The sequence below is a fragment of the Castor canadensis genome, chromosome 8, assembly GCF_047511655.1.
Source record: "Castor canadensis chromosome 8, mCasCan1.hap1v2, whole genome shotgun sequence".
Classification (NCBI taxonomy): domain Eukaryota; kingdom Metazoa; phylum Chordata; class Mammalia; order Rodentia; family Castoridae; genus Castor; species Castor canadensis.
The window spans coordinates 26,825,963-26,847,300 of NC_133393.1; the positions used below are offsets into that span (position 1 = coordinate 26,825,963).

At 34.9% G+C, this 21,338-nt stretch overlaps 1 protein-coding gene and 1 pseudogene across 1 annotated transcript; both read right to left on the bottom strand.

The window, feature by feature from the left end:
* Positions 1–5,188: 5,188 nt before the first annotated feature.
* Positions 5,189–13,205, bottom strand: LOC109703028 (large ribosomal subunit protein uL30-like; annotated as a pseudogene).
* A 3,643-nt stretch (positions 13,206–16,848) lies between these two features.
* On the bottom strand, positions 16,849–17,859 carry LOC141425883 (olfactory receptor 14J1-like). Its single transcript, XM_074084818.1, has one exon. It carries the CDS (start codon positions 17,857–17,859, stop codon positions 16,849–16,851), a length of 1,011 nt encoding a protein of 336 aa, XP_073940919.1.
* Between the last annotated feature and the right edge of the window lie 3,479 nt (positions 17,860–21,338).

Below are 21,338 nucleotides of genomic sequence, written 5' to 3' on the forward strand. Positions count from 1 at the left end.
GACCATAAGACCCAAGCCAAATAGGTCCTGCGTCTTATGCAGAGAAGCTATCATGAAGACAGATAAAAGACAAAAAAATAAATAAAGGAAAAAGAAAGAAAATCCAAAAGCAAAAGCAAAGAATAAACCAACTAGAACCTGTCTAATGATGTCAAAGAAATTTGATATTAAGTTTTAAATGGAGTGCTCAAGGCCCTGCACTTGCTAAGCAGGCACTCTATCACTTGAGCCATGCTGCCAACCCTTTTTGCTTAGGTAATTTCTGAACAGGGTCTCAAATGTATGCCCTGGCCAGCCTGGATTATGATCCTTCTGTTTACACTTTCAGCATAAGTGGGATTATGGGCAAATTCCACCATTCTCTCTACCACATCCAAGTATTGTTTGAAATGGGGTCTTGTTACCTTTTTGCCTGGGCTAGCCTTGAACTGGTTGATTAATATATTTAATATACCTAAATGTCCAAGGTATTGAAACTATAGGAAAAATTAAGACTATACTTATAGAATAACATCCAATTGTTATTTAAAATACCAGAATGATGAAGAATGGAGACTTTACAACCAAATTGCTCTGTGTTTGATTCTCAGCTTAGCTACTAATTAGCTAAGACTGTATGTAAGGTGATTGGTAATCTTGACCTTGATTCCTTTTCTGTTAAATAGGAATGATAGTATTATTTTCTTCCAATGTGAAGCAAACTTTGGAGATAGGTGGAATATTCATTAAAGGTCCAGAATACTGCTTGGAAAAATTATAATTATTAAATGTCATTGTGATTATAATTGTTATTTTACATTATCATATGCATAAGAAAGTAAAACTTAGGAAAATAAGCAAGAAATAAACTAAAACAGAAATGCAAAAAGCTGTAAGCATACAAGCATACATTAAAGAAAATATTATGTCTCTGTTAACATTAGGAGAACCAGAGGGAGGATAGAATGGAATTTTCCATATTATCTGCATCTTTTCTACAGGTCTAAAATTAGTACAAAATAAAAAATTAAGACAGTAAATAGTCAAAACAAGGTATTGTGAGAATTGCTATACGTTCAGTAATAACAAAAATACTGCTGTTTTGCTGGTAGTACTGCAGTCTGGTGGAACCATTCTGGAACACATTTTGGCTGTAAATATTCACATTGGATGTCATATATTGTATTTAAGAAATTATACTCCTAGTTATACTGCCCAAATTGATCTTTAAGAGATCAATATAGACATTTATGTGAAGAGGTATATTTTAGCATTATTTATGGTGATGAAGAAGTGGTGGCAAATCAAATGTTCACCAATAGAGGAATGGGTGAACTGAACTACAATTTATGTTTACCTTGTCATCCATCCTGCAGCTCTGTTTAACTCTTGCACATCAGAAGCATCTAGTTACCCTTGATGCAAGTTCCAGTTTTCTACATACTCCTGTTTCTTCAATGTGGTGGCTCCAGATACAAGCTGCATACAGCCACCTCCTGGTGACTGCCTCCTCCTATGGGACAATTGACTTGACCCATCCTCATAGGCAGTGAAGATATGCTGCAGTGACCGGACACAGTCACAGTGTGATCATATCTTAAGGCTGCTTGCTGTAACCACCAATTAGAACTCCCCACATTAATCTTCCTTGTGTAACACTGGATCTTAGTAAAGGACTTGACCCATAGAATATCTCTCTTTTACTATCTATGCACTGATTTAACACTTGCTTTTTCTGGACTTCCCTTTAGCCCCCTTTAATAGCTCTTTTCTCTAAGAGACCTGTAAGTAATATACTGCCTCTGCTATTTCATGTATTTTGTTATGCTGCCTCCTCTGTGTTTTACTTAACCAACATGACCTTCTTATTATTATTGACCTTCTTCCTGGTTAAGGATATCCTAGAGATTGGCCTTGAAGGCAGAAATAAAGTGAACACAGGCCAGACAAAAGCCATAAAGACATCTTCTAATAAAAAAAATCTCCTGTGAAAGAGACAACTGGTCATGGACCAAGCACTTAGGCATTAGCCTGTCCATTAGGATAAAAATGTATCACTGTGAACATAATGGCCACCTCCCCTGAAGCCTTGACAAAGCAGGGGTGAAATTATAGCTACTTTCCAGACAGAAACCTGAAGGCAAAATTGAGAAAAAACAAAAATGAATATGCAAAACATTGGGGATGCCTACAATTGAAGATCACACAGTGATTTTAAAAATGAATAAGAAATAGACACTAGCATACAAAAATTTAAGTCTGTATGAGTCAGAAATTTAGTGTGAAAGCACAAAATGTAATTTTCTAATAGGAAATGTAGGAAAATACCTTTCTGACTTTAAGGTAGGCAATCACCTTAGAAATCGGTGTGGAACTTTTTTGGAAAAAATTAAAAATTTTGTTATGAATCCAGTGATTCTACTCCTAAATATATATTCAAAAGAAATAAAAATATGACAGCAAAAACTAGTATATTAATATTCATACATGATCTTTACAAAACCTCACACCAGAAATAATCCAATTGCTAAGCAGCCAGTGGATGAATAAACAAAATACCACAGTGTGTCTGTATAATGGAATATAAATCAGCAATAAAAGAGAACCCAACCACTTGGCTCAAACTCGATATTATTGTACTCAGCAAAGAGTTTCTATGATTTAGTTCACATAAATTCTAGGAAACGGAAACAAATGTGTAGTGAGAGAAGGCATATTTGTGGATTGTCAGGGTTAGACTGCAGGAGAAGGAAAGATTACATGGTATGAAAGAAATTTTGGGGGTTCGGCAGCTATGTTGTATAACTTTTATGATTATGGGAGGGGATTTTATCAATTTGTCAGTGTTCACTTGTTTATATACTTCAAATGAATTCAATATACTTTATGAAATTCCACCAAAAATTTTGGAAAAAATGTACAGTATTTAAAAGTTTATGGTAATAAATTATGACTTTGTTTCAATGTGCTAGGCTTTGGTAATGTTTTCCTGCACCACTATGATGTTAGTAAAGTTGAAAAAATATATACACATATATACCTATGTATATCCATCCATCCGTACATACATACATATATAGTAATCCTTGATTGGTTGGATACTGGGGTTGGATATTAGAAAGTATTCAACAATATGCCTTGAACTTCTGGGTGGATGGAAGAATTATTTACTGTGATAAAATTATTGAAAATGAGCAAATATAACAAAACACTGTAAACTTTGGATATGATAGCATGGTGATTCAGAAAGAGTAATAAGTAGGTTAATCTGATTAAAGTACAAATTACACATGTGTGAAATAACAAGGGAAAAAATCCTTGAATAATCAACATACATCTTGACAAATGAAGGACAGGAAGATAAAATAGGTCCTGTCCAGGGGTGGGTACCAGTGAAAGGAGGGAAGCAAAATGGAGAGGGTGAAGGAGGACAAATATGGTCAATGTACTTTTTACATATGTATGAAAACAGAACAATGAAGCTATTGAACTTGTTCTAAAGAAGGTGATGGGAGATGACAGAGCATTATGGAAGGGAGAAAAAGAAGGAGGACTCATATGAGGTCTCCAGGTCATTGGTAGCATGTCAGAAGGGGCTAGAAGGACTCCAGGAAATGTACCTTCCCTACCATTTTTTTTTTGTTTTGCATCCCAGCCAGGAGCTGAACATCAAACATTTTTGTTCTGTCATATGTTCTGCTATAGTACATCATTGCTTTATAGGTCCAAAGCAATGCTGTCAACTGGACATGAGCTGAAACCTCTAAAACTGTGAGTTAAAACAAACCCTTCATCTTTTTTTTTTTTTAAAGTAAATGAATCTTAAAGAAACAAAAATGTCATTTTTTCAAAACAAGAGAACAGGAAGATAAAACAGATCCTGTCTGGGGTTGATACCAGTGGGAGGGGGAGGATATAAGGAAAAGGTGTAGGAGGGTGAATGGAGTTGAAATATTATGCACTCATGTATTAAAATGGAAAAATGAGACCTGTTGAAACTAATCCAGGAATGGGGGAGAGGAGGGGATAAAGGAGAATGATGGAGAGGGGATAAAGAAGAATGAATGATTCAAAGGAGAATGAATTCAAATGTGATATATTGTAAGCTCTTTTGTAAATGTCACAAAATACCCCCAGTACAACAATAATATGATAATAAAAACAAAAACAATAACAATGAAAAAGAAATATACTTGAGAATTCAAAAAAGTAAATGAACAAACAAATGGAAGAGTGAACAAAGTATGAATAGGGGAAGCATCCAATTATACTTTTGATGTGTATTAGCTCTTAAAGTTAAGTTGTCAATTATTCAGAAGCATTTTTTTTCCTTGCACATTGGCAATGCCTGAGTAGCTAATCATGTTTGAATAGAATCATTCTTTACAGATAGTGCATTCTATTGAAATATAGCTGTTTATGGGGATCCACGGATATGTTCCTTCTTAAATCTAAATTATCACATTCAAAGAAAGAAGATATTCTATATTAATCATCTTTATTTAGTACCATATTACTCTTTCCCTTGAGAATGTAAAAATTCTCTCAGTGAGAGGAATATCTTCATCTAGCTACATTTTAGTATTAATAATACATTCCTTAGACAACTCTGTTTTACAAGAGATAAAGCAGATCAGTGGGCATCAAGGGAGATGTAATGATACATTGAACACAGGCGGGAGATGGGAGAATGCAGAGGAGGCAGTTTATCACATGACATGAAGCCTAGAGTTAATCATAGGCATGTACAAATATGTTCATGGATTGAGGTGTTGAACACATGTTCTTTAGAATAATGATACAAAGCTAATCACTGGAAATAGGGAGTACAGTAAATGCATTCTATAGTCATTAAAACATTTTTACATATTGATCTGGAAATATTTTATGACATAATCATTAAGATCATTACTGCAGTAATATGATTTGATACTATCATATACATATGATTAGAAAAATATCATGAAGTACATTTATATATAGCACAGTACATGTTCTAATGATTTCATAGTACTTTTAAACTTTTTTTGTTTATTTCCAGTTAGGAAAATTTTACAAATAATATATAACCTGTTCAGTAACATATACTTTTTTTTTTATAAAATTGCCCCTTTATTCTTTGCCAATTTTCTAATTTGTCATTTATGTTCTTCTTAATTTGAGTGAGTACTTAATATATTCTGGAAACTTTTCTTTTTTTGTCCAGCAGTTGCTGTTTATTAACTGACTAGATTAGAAAAATATCACAGTAGACGTCTTAGTTCATCCTTCTAATAAGTCTGTTGATCTGATCTTCTCTATTGCCAGCATCTTCACCTTCTACAAAATGAGTTGTCTTTTTCTTCATACCACCTTGTGGAGAAGATAATTTGAAGGACCAGAGAAAGTTACTTGCTTCCTTGAAACATTTTCCAACAGTATAGATCTCATGAACCAGATCCTCCATTCAGATGATGCCAAATTTGCCAAGAGAGCGAGCAATCAAAGAGTTATCTGTCAAGGCAATTCGCTTCTTACTGATTTTGCCATGACAACTCTTGTAAATTAGTTCATTTACTGACTTTAGGTTTGGGTACCCCCCCCCCCATGGAATATATGGTTCCACAATCCTCAGCATGTTAATTGAATTCTTGTTGAGTTTATCAAAGGAGCCATTGAAGATCTGGAGAAAGTGAGGAAGCTGCAGCACCTTGCAGACCTTTGGGCTCATACAGTTAATATCTCTGATTCTGTCGACAAATGTCAGTTTGAGTTCTGCAGGTACATAGAAGTTGCCAGCTTTTCTTGCCATCCTAGCCATGCGAATCTCAGTTCCTTGTGATAGTGCTTGACTTTTTCATAGATGAGCTTCCTTCTTGCTTTTCGAAGTATTTTCTGAACAAACCTCTTACCCAGGCACTTTACCTTCAGCTCTGCAAAGTTCCTAAGCTTTTTCTTTTTTCTTTTTTTTTTTACCTTGAATTTGAATTGTTTTTATGGTTTTATTATTCATATGTGCATACAATGCTTGGGTCATTTCTCCCCCCTGCCCCCACCCCCTCCCTTACCACCCACTCCACCCCTCCCTCTCCCCATTACCCCCTCGATACCCGGCAGAAAGTATTTTGCCCTTATTTCTAATTTTGTTGAAGAGAGTGTATAAGCAATAATAGGAAGGAAGAAGGGTTTTTGCTAGTTGAGATAAAGATAGCTATACAGGGAGTTGACTCACATTAATTTCCTGTACGTGTGTGTTACTTTCTAGGTTAATTCTTTTTGATCTAAACTTTTCTCTAGTTCCTGGTCCCCTTTTCCTGTTGGCCTCAGTTGCTTTTAATGTATCTGCTTTAGTTTCTCTGCATTCTCAACAAATGCTAGCTAATTTTTTTAGGTGTCTTACCTATCCTCACACCTCCCTTGTGTGCTCTTGTTTTTATCATGTGTTCAAAGTCCAATCCCCTTGTTGTGTTGCCCTTGATCTAATGTCCCCATATGAGGGAGAACATACAATTTTTGATCTTTTGGGCCAGGCTAACCTCACTCAGAATGATGTTCTCCAATTCCATCCATTTACCAGTGAATGATAACATTTCATTCTTCTTCATGTTGCATAAAATTCCATTGTGTATAGACACCACATTTTCTTGATCCATTCATCAGTAGTGTAGCATCTTGGCTGTTTCCATAACTTGGCTATTGTGAATAGTGCCTCAGTATGCAGGTGCCTCTGGAGTAACCTGTGTCAGATTCTTTTGGGTATATCCCCAAGAGTGGTATTGCTGGATCAAATGGTAGATTGATGTTTAGCTTTTTAAGTAGCCTCCAAATTTTTTCCAGAGTGGTTGTACTAGTTTACATTCCCACCAACAGTGTAAGAGGGTTCCTTTTTCCCCACACCCTCACCAACACCTGTTGGTGGTGGTGTTGCTGATGATGGCTATTCTAACAGGGGTGAGGTGGAATCTTAGCATGGTTTTAATTTGCATTTCCTTTATTGCTAGAGAAGGTGAGCATTTTTTCATGTGTTTTTTTGGCCATTTGAATTTCTTCTTTTGAGAAAGTTCTGTTTAGTTCACTTGCCCATTTCTTTATTGGTTCATTAGTTTTGGGAGAATTTAGTTTTTTAAGTTCCCTATATATTCTGGTTATCAGTCCTTTGTCTGATGTGTAGCTGGCAAAAATTTTCTCCCACTCTGTGGGTGTTCTCTTCAGTTTAGAGACCATTTCTTTTGATGAACAGAAGTTTTTAGTTTTATGAGGTCCCATTTATCTATGCTATCTCTTAGTTTCTGTGCTGCTGGAGTTCCATTGAGAAAGTTCTCACCTATACCTACTAACTCCAGAGTATTTCCTACTCTTTCCTGTATCAACTTTAGAGTTTGTGGTCTGATATTAAGATCCTTGACCCATTTTGAGTTAATCTTGGTATAGGGTGATATTCATGGATCTAGTTACAGTTTTTTGCAGTATGCTAACCAGTTTTCCCAACAGTTTTTGTTGAAGAGGCTGCTATTTCTCCATCGTATATTTTTAGCTCCTTTGTCAAAGAGAAGTTGGTTATAGTTGTCTGGCTTCATATCTGGATCCTCTATTCTGTTCCACTGATCTTCCTGTCTGTTTTTCTGCCAGTACCATGCTGTTTTTATTGTTATTGCTTTGTAATATAGTTTGAAGCCAGGTATCATTATACCTCCAGCATTGTTCTTTTGACTGAGTATTGCCTTGGCTATTCGTGGCCTCTTGTGTTTCCATATAAATTTCACGGTAGATTTTTCAATCTCTTTAATGAATGTCATTGGAATTTTGATGGGAATTGCATTAAACATGTAGATTACTTTTGGGAGTATCGACATTTTTACTATGTTGATTCTACCAATCCATAAGCATGGGAGATCTCTGCACTTTCTATAGTCCTCATCAATCTCTTTCTTCAGAAGTATATAGTTTTCCTTGTAGAGGTCTTTCACATCTTTTGTTAGGTTTACACCTAGGTATTTGATTTTTTTGGGGGCTATTGTAAATGGAATTGTTTTCATATATTCTTTCTCAGTTTGTTCATTGTTAGTGTATAGAAATGCTAATAATTTTCCTATGTTGATTTTATATCCTGCTACCTTCCTGTAGCTATTGATGATGTCTACAAGCTTCTGAGTAGAGTTTTTTGGGTCTTTAAGGTATAGGATCATGTCATCTGCAAATAGGGATAATTTGACAGTTTATTTACCTATTTGTATTCCTTTTATTCCTTCTTCTTGCCTGATTGCTCTGGCTAGGAATTCCAGTACTATGTTGAATAGGAGTGGAGATAGTGGGCATCCTTGTCTGGTTCGTGATTTTAGAGGGAATGGTTTCAGTTATTCTCCGTTAAGTATAATGCTGGCTGTAGGTTTGTCATATATAGCTTTTATAATATTGAGGTACTTTCCTTCTATTCCTAGTTTTCTTAGAGCTTTTATCATGAAATGGTGTTGGATCTTATCAAAGGCTTTTTCTGCATCTATTGAGATGATCAAGTGGTTTTTGTCTTTGCTTCTGTTAATGTGGTTTATTATGTTTATTGATTTTTGTATGTTGAGCCATCCCTGCATCCCTGGGATGAAGCCTACTTGGTTGTGGTGAATGATCTTTTTGATGTGTTGTTGAATTCAGTTTGCCATTATTTTTTTGAGGATTTTTGCATGAATGTTCATTAAGGAGATTGGCCTATAGTTCTCCTTTTTGGAGGTGTCTTTGCCTGATTTTGGGATAAGTGTAATACTGTCTTCATAAAATGTGTTAGGCAGTTTTCCCTCCCTTTCCATTTCATGGAACAGTTTAAGGAGGGTTGGTATCAGTTCTTCTCCAAAGGTCTGATAGAAATCAACAGAGAATCCATCAGGTCCTGGACTTTTCTTATTGGGGAGACTCTTGATTGCTGCTTCAATTTCATTTTGTGTTATAGGTCTATTCAGGTGATTAATTTCTTCTTGGTTCAGTTTTGGATATCATATGTATCTAGAATCTTTCCATTTCTTTAAGATTTTCAAATTTATTTGAATATAGGTTCTCGAAGTAGTCTCTGATGATTTCCTGGACTTCCATGGTGTTTGTTGTTATCTCCCCTTTTGCATTCCTGATTCTACTAATTTGGGTTTTTTCTTTCCTCATTTTAGTCAGGTTTGCCAGGGGTCTATCAATCTTTTTATTTTTTTCAAAGAACCAACTTTTTGTTTCATTAATTCTTTATATGGTTTTTTTGGTTTCTATTTTGTTGATTTCAGCTCTTATTTTTATTATTTCTCTCCTTCTATTTGTTTTGGGATTTGCTTGTTCTTGTTTTTCTAGGAGTTTGACATGTATCATTAGGTCATTGATTTAGGATCTTTCAGTCTTTATAATATATGCACTCATCGCTATAAACTTTCCTCTCAGGACTGCCTTTGCTGTTCCCATAGGTTCTGGTAGGTTGTGTTTCATTTTCATTGACTTCCAGGAACTTTTTAATTTCCTCAATGATCCATTGTTCATTAAGTAATGAGTTATTTAGTTTCCAGCTGTTTGCATGTTTTTTGTCTTTACTTTTGTTGTTGAGTTCTACTTTTACTGCATTGTGATCAGATAGTATGCACAGTATAATTTCTACTTTCTTGTATTTGCTGAGGCTTGCTTTGTTCCCTAGTATATGATCTATTTTGGAGAAGGTTCCTTGGGCTGCTGAGAAGAATGTTTATTGTGTAGAGGTTGGATGAAATGTTCTGTAGACATCTACTAGGTCCACTTGATCTATTGCATATTTTAGATCTATGGTTTCTTTATTGATTTTTTGTTTGGATGACCTATCTATTAATGATAATGGGGTGTTAAAGTCTCCCACAACCACTGTGTTGGAGTTAATATATGCTTTTAGGTCTTTCAGGGTATGTTTGATGAAATTGGCTGTATTGACATTGGGTGCATACAGGTTGATAATTATTATTTCCTTTTGGTCTATTTCACCTCTGATTAGTATGAAATGTCCTTCTTTATCTCATTTGATCAATGTAGGTTTGAAGTCTACTTTGTCAGAGATAATTATTCCTACTCCTGCCTGTTTTCAGGGGCCGTTGGCTTGGTAAATCTTCTTCCAGCCTTTCATCCTAAGCCTATGCTTATTTCTGTTGGTGAGATGGGTCTCCTGTAAGCAACAAATTGTTGGATCTTCCTTTTTAATCCATTTCATCAAGTGGTGCCTTTTGATGGGTGAATTAAGTCCAGTAACGTTAAGTGTTAGTACTGATAGGTATGTGGTGATTCCTGTCATTTAGTTGTCTTAGTTGTTTGAAGGTTTGGTTGTGTGTACCTAAGTTGAGGGTACTCTCTACTTGCTTGCTTTTTCTTTTCCTGTGGTTTGGTGCTGCCTGTCTTTTCATGGTTAAGTTGGGTTTCACTTTCTGTGTGCAGAATCCCTTGAAGAATCTTTTGTAGTGGTGGCTTTGTGGTCACATATTGTTTTAGTTTCTGCTTATCATGGAAGACTTTTATTGCTCCATCTATTTTGAATGATAGTTTTGCTGGGTAGAGTATCCTGGGGTTGAAGTTATTTTCATTCTGTGCCCGGAAGATCTCACCCAACGCTCTTCTTGCTTTTAATGTTTCTGTTGAGAAGTCTGCTGTGATTTTGATGGGTTTACCTTTGTATGTTATTTGTTTTTTCTTTCTTACAGCCTCCAATATTCTTTCCCTAGTTTCTGAACTTGTTGTTTTAATGATGATATGTTGTGGGGTAGTTCTACTTTCATCTATCTGTTTGGTGTCCTGGAGGCCTCTTGCATCTGTATGGGAATATCTTTCTCTAGATTTGGGAAATTTTCTGTTATTATTTTGTTGAATATATTACACATTCCCTTTGCTTGCACCTCTTCTCCTTCTTTGATGCCCATGATTCTCAAGTTTGGTTTTTGATGGATTTGGTGAGTTCTTGCATTTTCTTTTCACAGCTCTTGAGTTGTTTAATTAATAGTTCTTTGGTTTTTCCTTTAATTACCATTTCATCTTCAAGTTCTGAGATTCTGTCTTCTGTTTGTTCTATTCTGCTGGATTGGCCTTCCGTTTTGTTTTGCAGTTCTGTTTCGTTCTTTTTTCTGAGGTTTTCCATATCTGGGTGGTTTCCACTTTAATATTGTCTATTTTTGTCCTGAGTTCACTTATCTCTTTATTAATCATGTTTTCTGTTTCACTTTGGTGTTTATACAGTGCTTCTTTGTTTTCCTTTATTTCTTCTTTTGCTTTTTCAAATTCTCTATTTTTGTTGTCTTGGAATTTCTTGAGTGTCTCCTGTACATTTTAGTTGACCATATGCAGTATCATCTCTATAAAATTCTTATTGAGTACATGTAGTATGTCTTCTTTTAAATTATTCTTGTGAACTTCATTGGGTTCTTTGGCATAGTTTATCTTCATTTTTTTGGAGTCTGGATCTGAGTATTTGTTTTCTTCATTTCCCTATGGTTCCTGTACTAATTTTTTGCTGTGGGGAAACTGGTTTTCCTATTTTTTCTATCTTCCCATTGTTGCCCTTGATGTTGTTATTGTCCCTGAACTGTCTGCAATTAAATATTTTCTGTCTTATAATAATAACCCTAGTGATATTTAGAATGGAAGGTGAGAGGGGATGGAAAGCAAAGAAGTTTAAGGAAAAGGGAAGGACAAATAATCAAGTAGAAAAAAAAAACAAAGCAAAGAAACAAACAAAAATGGTTTCAAAGATATAAACAGGGAGAGACAGTGTACTAATTAACCATAAGCTTAAAAGGCATTAGAGAGACAGAGAGAGGATCAAAATTAAAAAATAAAAAGAATAAAGATAAGAATAAAAATAAAAAATAAGTAAATGGAAGAAAAAATAGAGAGAGAAATAAAATAAAATAAAACAAAATGAAAAAAAAAACCCTCCAAGTTCAAATGCAATGAAGTTTCAGTCTTAATAATTTTGGTGTCCATCTCAGTCTCCAGTCCTGGAGATGGTGCCTCAGTTGTTGTTCTGTAGTTGTCTCATCAAAGGGGACACATAAAGTAGAACAAAACTGCACACACACACACACACACACACACAAAACCCCCCCCAAAAAAACCCCACAAAGTGTCCCAAGTTCAAATGCAATACAGTTTTAGTAAGGTTTTCAGCATGCAGGTGTATTTTGGTTGTTGTCTCATCAAAGGTAGGGAGAGAGAAAAAAAAGAGTCTGGAGACAGTTCTGTGAATGGTATCTGCGGCTGTGGCTTGCCTGCCCGCTGCTGTCAACCTGATGTTGCTGGAGGCATTATTTATGCAGATCTCTGGGGTCAGCTTAGCACTCACTTGGCCCCACAGGCTTTGTTTACTCAGAGTTCTCCTGTGCATGAGCCGCTGCTACAAGCTTTCCCCTTTCTAAGCACACTGGGAAAGGTGACACTGCACCCACTTTCTCAGGCCTGCATGTTTATTTACAGTTCATGTGGGAAGTGGGTCTTCCCCCATCTCTTGTGGAGTTTTCCTCCCACCGCTGCTTTTACAAGCTTTCCTGCTCCTGCTTGCTGGGCTTGTGCTGCTGCTCCTGCCAGCTGGTGTGTTTGTTTACAGCTCACATAGGAAGTGGGTCTTCCCGCATCTCCTGTGGAGTTTTCCTCCCTCCACCACTCTCACAAGCTTTCCCGCTCCTGTTTGCTGGGTGCACTCCCCCACTCCCACCAGAGCCTCTCCAGCCAGGCCCAGCTTGTTTATTTACAGTTCTGGGAAGGATTCCCCTCCCCCCCTCTTCTGCGCTCAGGACACCCCACCCTCTTTGCAACGTTTCTTTGTTGTTCTTATTGCTTATTACTCAGTTTCTCTTTTTTCTCCGGGTGGTCAGTCCAGGGGGCTACGCTGTTCTGGCTCAGGGTTGTCTGTGGGAGTACCGCGTACCACTTAGCTCACCTTTTCCACATCTTCCCAAGCCGTCTGGGTGCAGGCATCTAGTGCCCCGGGGGCCCTCCTGGTTTCTCCATTTAACATGAAGTGGAGATTCTCTGTGCCGGCTGGAGGTGTGGAGAGGTCAAAGTTTTGCTCCTTCTAGGTGATTTTGCCTGCAAGGTGTGTCTCCAGTGTCTCTCCAAGATTTCACTATAGGAGGCTCGCTTTCTGCTTCCTCCCTCTAGCTGCCATCTTGGAATTCTCTCCTTCACTTTTTCTTAAGGGTTTCTGGCACAGCAGGAACCTTAAGGGTTTTGGGCGCAGCTTAGACCTTCTTTTTCTTCTCTTCAGCACCCTCCATAGTTCCAATCAAGTCTGGAAACTTGTGGTCTGCATACAAATAATATATAACCTGTTCAGTAACATATACTTTTTGAGATGTGCATATAAAGAAAGAGTTGTTGATGAAGCTTCAGGGTTGTACAATAGTGCAATAATAAAACTTTGCCATAATGTCAACTCCATAGTGGAAGAGAAAAATGCACAATCTTTACAAACAATGAAAAACTTCATTCACATGTATGCATGTGTTGATTTTATAGAACGATTAATCAAATGCAACCCTCCTCCATTACTCAGTGATTGCACACTCATTAGAGCATGTACTTTATTTAATTCACAATTGATGGCACCTGCCTGGTTTTATCCTCTTGTGGCTTATAAGACTTTTTAAAAAAAGTTACATTACCTCAAAATGAGGCAGACCTTTACATCTAAAGTATTTGACTTTAGGCACTCATAGGTTTTAGGTTTGAGCTGTTCATGTGCCACTCCTCTTTGTTTTGTTTCTCTGGCACAGGAGGCATCCCTGCCTAACTGTGTAAAAAACATCTTTCCATACTAATTTATGTATCAGTGGGGAGATGATATAATATAAATATTTTCAGTGATGGAGAAGATGGCTGTCTCATTAATAAATTATAGTCATATTGTGCTATTTTATAGGATGATGTACATATACATCAACTCACATTTTGGAAACAAGGCAATTTCACTGACAGGTAAATAAATAAGCTGTAAGAAAAACAGTTTGAATCACAACATTAACATTTTTCTACTTGAGAAACTTCAAGGTAATTAATTTCCCCTATGTTTATTTTCATCATTAATAGAATGGGAGAAACATGTCACAGCTAGAATGGTTGTTTGCTAAGGGTAGGAAGCAAAGGCCTATTAAGTATCTGACATTTCCTAGAGACTTAAATGGTTGAAATTGATGTTATAATATCTATTAGGAAGGAAACACTGTTGATACTTAATAAAGAACAGAATCTTGGGAACCCACTGGAAATCACAAACCAAAGAATATACTACTACATAAATCAATTTGTTTTACCTAATGGCAGTCTGGGATGCATTTGTTAAAACCAGTTTTATATTATGTTGGTGATAACTAATTACCTTTCTCTTTTATTTCAAAGGAATTCCTAAAATATGCTATAAAATAACACTTGAATTTCAGAAAGGAAGGAAGGCTTTAGAAGCAAGGTATCTTACATGTATGTATCTGAAAATTACATAAAGAAAAATCAAAGAGTCATGGGGAAAATTGGACTTACCCCTTTCAATTTGGAAAATAATAATAATTCCTTTTAATCTAAGTGGTTCTTTAGAGTTTAGGGTGGATTTTGAAAACACTATTCTATGAGAAAAATTTTCTTTTCACAGTACCTTCTTCTGAACTGCCTTCATGGTTTCATATGGAAAGCTATAGAGCATTGGATTGAGTATTTGAAGCATCACAGTATAGAATATAAAGAACATGAGAATGGACACTTTCTCTAATTTGTCACTTCAGAATTTTTAATTGGCATTCAAATAAGTCATGGGAATGAATGATGGATGATAGAATAAAAACTGTATGATGCTAACAATAGCTGCATTGCATGCACAGCAACATCCATTCGGCATGAAAATTTTATCAAATTTGAAACAGGAGAGTACTTCTTCAATTCAGTTAAAATTCTTTTAGAATTCATTGGAAAAACAAACTAGTTTCACAGAGCACATTTTCCAATTTATTTTATACATTTAGAATGATTATTGAACTCAACAAGAATGATATTAAAATGAAACAAAACATGCAAAGTGTATCTATAAGAGTAACAGAAGGCAATAAAAGTATTTTATAGTTCAAAGAATGCCAAATAATGCAGTGATCAATGCTCTGTAACTTGTTTAGACATTAATCTATGACTAATAATAGATTAATAAAAATAAATTGAAAGCTTGGAATAAAAATAGAAATTGATATACTTGTTTTCTAATTCAGTAGGCTTATTAAAATAATAGTCTACTAAATGGAATATTCCAAAAATATTTTTGAAATATTTCATTGATGTGTAACTAAATAGACAAAATGATGAGGGTGAATGGAGAGGCTGAAGGAAGGTGAATAAGGTCAATATATTTTGTATACTTCTATGAGAATAGACCAAAGAAACCTGTTGAAATTGTATTAAGAATGGGGAGATGAGGGAGAATGATGGAGAGAGTGAATATAACCAAGGTACATTGTAAGCACATATGGAAATGTTACAATGAAATACCCTCTATGCAAATAATATATGCTAATAAAATGTTTTAAAGTAAATAAATAAATTAAACATATATGATTAATGCATTAGAGGAGAAAGGTTGAAAAGACTAATAACTGAGGCAGTAGAGGATCTAATTGATATTTTTTATGGTTATGTCTTGATAACTAATACTGGCTTAAGTCTGTGTTGCTCTAGGTATTAAAAATTCATACTCAACTTCCTTGGTATAAAATAATAAGTGGCCTGAGAATTGAAATGAAGTGAGACTGAGAAAATTGTTTTACCACTATAAAACAAGAAATTATAATACTCATAAAAATTTTTATAAAATAAGACAATGTATAAAATTAATGAATAATATGGAAAGTAAACAGTATAAATATGTTTAATCTCTTCAACTATCACACATTGAAAAAATTTAGGAAAGGTATGGTATTGCCATTATAAAAAAATCCTCACAATTCCAATGATGTGTATATTTTAAGGCATTTTGTTTGCCAGACACATTCTCTAGGAATACTAGTTCTATTAAGTAATAAAATCATGTGAGATCTAAGAAGTTACACAGCCATGCCTAGCTATTATACAATACAATGATAAATTTTGAAAAGGTATGTGAAAATTAGGTAAACAGTTGAACATTTTGTGCACTTTTTTAGAACAACTCCATTCTCTAGAATTGTGAAGAGAAGAACTTTAATTTTTTTTTTGATGTTTCAAACCACTTTCTTTTTTTTATTGTTTTATTATTCATATGTGCATACAAGGCTTGGGTCATTTCTCCCCCCTGCCCCCACCCCCTCCCTTACCACCCACTCCACCCCCTCCCTCTCCCCCCAAGAACTTTAATTTTTGCCATGAAGTATAACAGTAAAAAATTGGAAAATAACTATACATATACATATAAATAGTTGAAGTTTTGCATTATCATATGAATTACATTGAATACTGTTTATTCAAGAGAATAGGTAAACTCTGCAGTTATACATAGTAATAGAACACAAATTTGTATTAATATGTAAAACTGGTATATAAAAAGACAAAATATTTGAATGAATATTTGAAATAAAAACGTTGAAGGGACATATGACTTCTTTAGTGGGTTGCATTGTAGGTAAGTATTATCACTTTATTTTTTGTTATAATATTTCCCCTGTAGTCATTTAAAAAATGTGCTATGATAGACTATTCATGTATATGTATGTGGTTGTGTATGTCTTTGTTGGGAGGGGTAGGAAGTACTAGACTTACATTAAAAGGTTGCAGTTGTCGACTTTTACTTAATTTAAAGGCACTAAATTATTTCAATGACTAAGGTAATGAAATGTGTTTATATCATCAAAATGGTAATATTACACAGTTTATTTACATAAAAGTGACATTGCTTTTCATTACCATTAAGTATTAAAGAAATTCCAATATTAAAAATTTGCATGTGTATAATTGTACAGCCACTAACAACACAACACACTTTTTTAAATCTATGAATTCTCCACCTAACAGTAAATTCCTTAAAGCTTGCTTCATTGCCTCATTCCTTAGGCTGTAGATAATAGGGTTGAGAGTTGAGAGTATTACTTTGTAAAATATACATAGCATAAGGTCAAAAGCAGAAGGGTTGTCAGAAGTTGGTTTTAGATATGCACACACTCCTGTGGAAAGAAAAAATGAGACAACAACAAGGTGAGGCAGGCAGGTAGAAAAGACCTTAGACCGACCTTCTGCAGAGGGTATTCTTAGTACTGTGGAGAATATGTGAATATAGGAGAGGCCAATGGAGATTAAGTAGGCAAAGGTTACCACAGTCATGAAAGCAGCCACTTCAATCACTTGAAGGTCATCATTGGAGCAGGAGAGCTTGACCACTTGAGGGACATCACAAAAGAACTGATGTATAACTTTGTCTTTACAGAATGCAATAGAAAATGTTACTGTTGTGTACAAGATTCCTGAGATACTGCCATTTAGCCACACAGCTATTACAGGCCATTTACAGTTTCTAGGATCCATAATGACCTCATAATGCAGTGGGAAGCAAATGGCTACATAGTGGACATAAGACATCACTGTGAGAATGGCCACTTCAGCCCAGGCCAAAGACGTGAAGAAGAAAACCTGAAGGATGCACTGACCATATGAAATATAGTCATTGTCCATTAGGGAATTTTCAATAGATTGGGGTACTGTGACAGAAATAAAAAAAAAGTCCAGAAGTGAAAGGTGCTTTAAGAAGAAATACATAGGAGATTCGAGATGCTGGTTCAGTGTTGTGATGGTGATAATGATGAAGTTACCTGTCAAGGCCAAAAGGTACATCACCAAGAACAGAAAAGCATGTAAGATCTGCAGCTCATGATTGCCAGAATACCACTTGAGTAAGAATCCACTCACTGTGGTTTCATTTCTGAAAATCATTTTGAAAATATGAATTGTGGTAGCAGCTGGAAAATAATGGGATATGGGAAAATACTAAAAGAACATTTTCATTTGTTTATCATTGTTTCACAATTATTGTTTAAGTGTCTATTACTTATCAGCTATGTCCTTGACATTGAAAAACCAGAAGTGAAATATGTATTTGTTGTCCACATAGGGCTTATGCTAACAAAACTATAGTGTTGAAGCTAAATCTGGTTTAGTCCCTACTCCTCTCAATTAAAACCTGGTTGGTTTGCCCTGTGAATAAACACTGTTCTGTTCAACATTGTTGAATTCATGCTTTACTTTAAAGTTATTGACATAGATGTATTGAGTTGTTTTGGATTAGCGGTTTCTGAACATTGGATGTTTCATATTTGTTTAGAACACTGTCCTATTTTAGCACAAGTAATGGCCCTTATTAGAAAATATGGTATTTGATATATAAGCATGGGTTAGCTGAGGGTATTCATAGTAATTTCCTTCTTGGCAACAATATGAACATCATAGTGAGAGGCTCTTTTATTATGGAGCCATGGGTCAAAATAGGTAGTGTCATTTGTCTTCCACTTACCATTTTATTTAATTGACTTTTGTTGAAATAAGATAAAACATATGCTTGTACAGAAAATATAGATCTCTCCAAAATTAGGTGTCTAATTTGATTTTGTGGAATACCTTTGGTATCAAGGAACTTCTATTTGAATCTTTGCTTTATCTTTTCTTCATACAATTTGTTGTTTGGGATGTGATCAAATAATTATTGACCCACTTACTATAAGTAAAGACACTTGTCAAAAAAGAAAAACTGATTACCTTTGGGTGTCTTTAAAGTGGAAGGAAAGTATTCAAATACTCATACAGCTTGAGAAAGAGACTCCATTTTAGAGAGGAGAGAAAGCAAGTTGCAGTTCATGATCCTGAGTTTTGATCTTTGTGGGATGGAAGTAATGAAGTATTCTCCCCTCAAACAGTATGTGAGGTTTGATGAGTCATTAATAAGGAATCTCAGACTTTTGACTGTTTTTCCTTCTATGTCTTAATTCTAGCCAACAACTGGAAAAACTGCTGTATCAGTCTTTTAGGATTTTCTTTTAATTGTGTGAAAAGTCACTTAATTTTTTTGCGGTGGAATAAATCATATTCTGAGAAAATATACATAGGAGAATCCTTAATTTTTGAGTTAGTGTTTCTCCTTATTTTTTCAATTCATTTCCAAATTCTCTTGTTGAGACTTTCTCTGCCTCTCTCAGGTCTACTTTTTGTGAAGAATGCAATTGGTATATGAGCGTTCCTTTTCTATTTCCTACTGCCTGGCAGAGATTGGTTTTTAGAATGCAATAAAAATGGCTCTTGAATTAACTAAAATTTTTTCATTTTGCTTCAAAAGTCTCTTGATTTGTAATCTGTAAATATGAGTCACAAATTTAATTCATCTAGTGTACTCTCAGATTTATTGTTTCTATCAAGACCTCACACTCCTTTATAGAAAGCAGGGAAAATTAGATATCAGTTATAGTGTAACACAATTTCTCTTTCCAAATTATACTTTTTATGACAATTTTCATTAAAATTTAAAATTATAAAGAGCTTTTGTCCATATTTAATTTTTTTGTTTCATATAATATTTTAATATGCCAAGTTGGTATACATATTTATTAACAGATGGAAAAATAAAAACATTAAATAATTTTGAACATTCACTTTTGTAAGGCAGGCATTTAGGCAGGTATCAACAAATAAAATTCATTTAATCTACAAATTAGTTTAATCTTCTTGAAGTCAAGCATTTTAATCTATAGTTTAATAGGAACTATTACTACCACAACACTTATATAACGGAAGTGAGATATAAATTTCATCCCTTAGCCTTTGTCATTTATACCACTTCTTTACATCTAAAATCTATCAATATTAATAAAACGCATGAAGGAATTTTGGTAAAAATGCCATCATTACATTGAACATTTATCCATCTACGGCTTTGTGTCTCCTACTGACATCAAGGATTATTTAAGAATGTTTTTCAGATGCTTTATTTATATACATATACATATAAAATATTAACCTTTATCAATTTACTGGTTTTCTCATGAACTAAATATATGGACTTCATTAATCTGCTCATTTTCATTAGTGTTACCTTCTGTCCTTGTTAGAATTAAGAGGCTTGCTTGCCCAAACTTAATTTGAAGAATATAAAGTTTTGCCACAATTTCTATAAAATCTTTCCCTTTGCTATTCAAGATGGGAAAACTCACAAGTGTTCTGGGTGTGTGAGAAGTTTCTCACCAACTTCTGATGAAATCACACAGATTTTAACAGTATGTTGTTTCTCCCGAGAACAGGTTTACTTAGGGTTTTTGAAAGAAGGCATCTTTAGAAATTGAAATGAGAACTGAATGACAAAAATGACCTCATTTTCTGTACCCCTCTTGCTCCTGGGACTAAGAGCCATTAAAATTTCCACACAAATGGAGAGTGGCTAAGTAAGCATGGGGTTTTGTTGTTCCTAGCTCAGTGGGTGTGAAGCTTTACCAGATATGTAAATCACCAGGAGAGCTTGTTAATCTGGGACCTAAGCCCCACAGTCAGAAATCCTGATTCAGAAGGTCTCAGGTGGCACCCAGGAAGTTGAATGCCTGCCAGGCTCCCAAGTACTATTGTTGCACCTAGTTTGAACTCTACACAAGGCACTTTGCTAGCTACATCTTATCAGAAAGGCAAACAGGAAAATTAAAATTTTGTAAAATATAATTGAGCCTCTCTGTCAGACCTTCAGGAAAATTAGACATCAATATTTATCTTGTTTGTAACTGAGGTCTGCATATTGAATTTCAGATTTTGAGCAGCTATTTCAACCATCCATTATGATCACGATAGTAAAAAGGTCTGCTGAGAGACCTTGAAAAGTGTCTACCAACAGTGCCTGAAGACCTCACAAGGTGGTGCAGGCTGCCAAAATTTAGTAAGTCCTTGTAACAAATTTACAAATCTGTGGAAATGAATGTAAGCCCTTTTTTCCTAATTTTTTAGTTCTCTTTATGTCTTTCATAGACATAATAAGTTTTTCAGTAATAACATTATGAATATATGCTTATAAAATTTAAGACTTACATTGTTCCAAAGATTTCTTCTGAAGCTAAATGCATATGCATTTATTATATTTGAAAGACTGCATGGTATTCTGCTCAGATTACAACCCACAATTTGCAGAAAAAGGTGTTCATTCATTTAACAAATACTGAATTCCTATTGTGAGCCATGCACTTTTCCAGTTTGTCATCATAACTAGCATTAATACTTTCACACAAAAGATATGAAACACTCATTTAATATTTACTTAACTACACACAATGCAAGAACAGTGGTGATCCCACGATCAGTATTGTAAACCTTGCATTTTCTGTAGCCAATGCTGCCCTTAAACTAAAAGTTAGAAAGAGGTGATTATTATTACAAAGTTTTTTATGCTT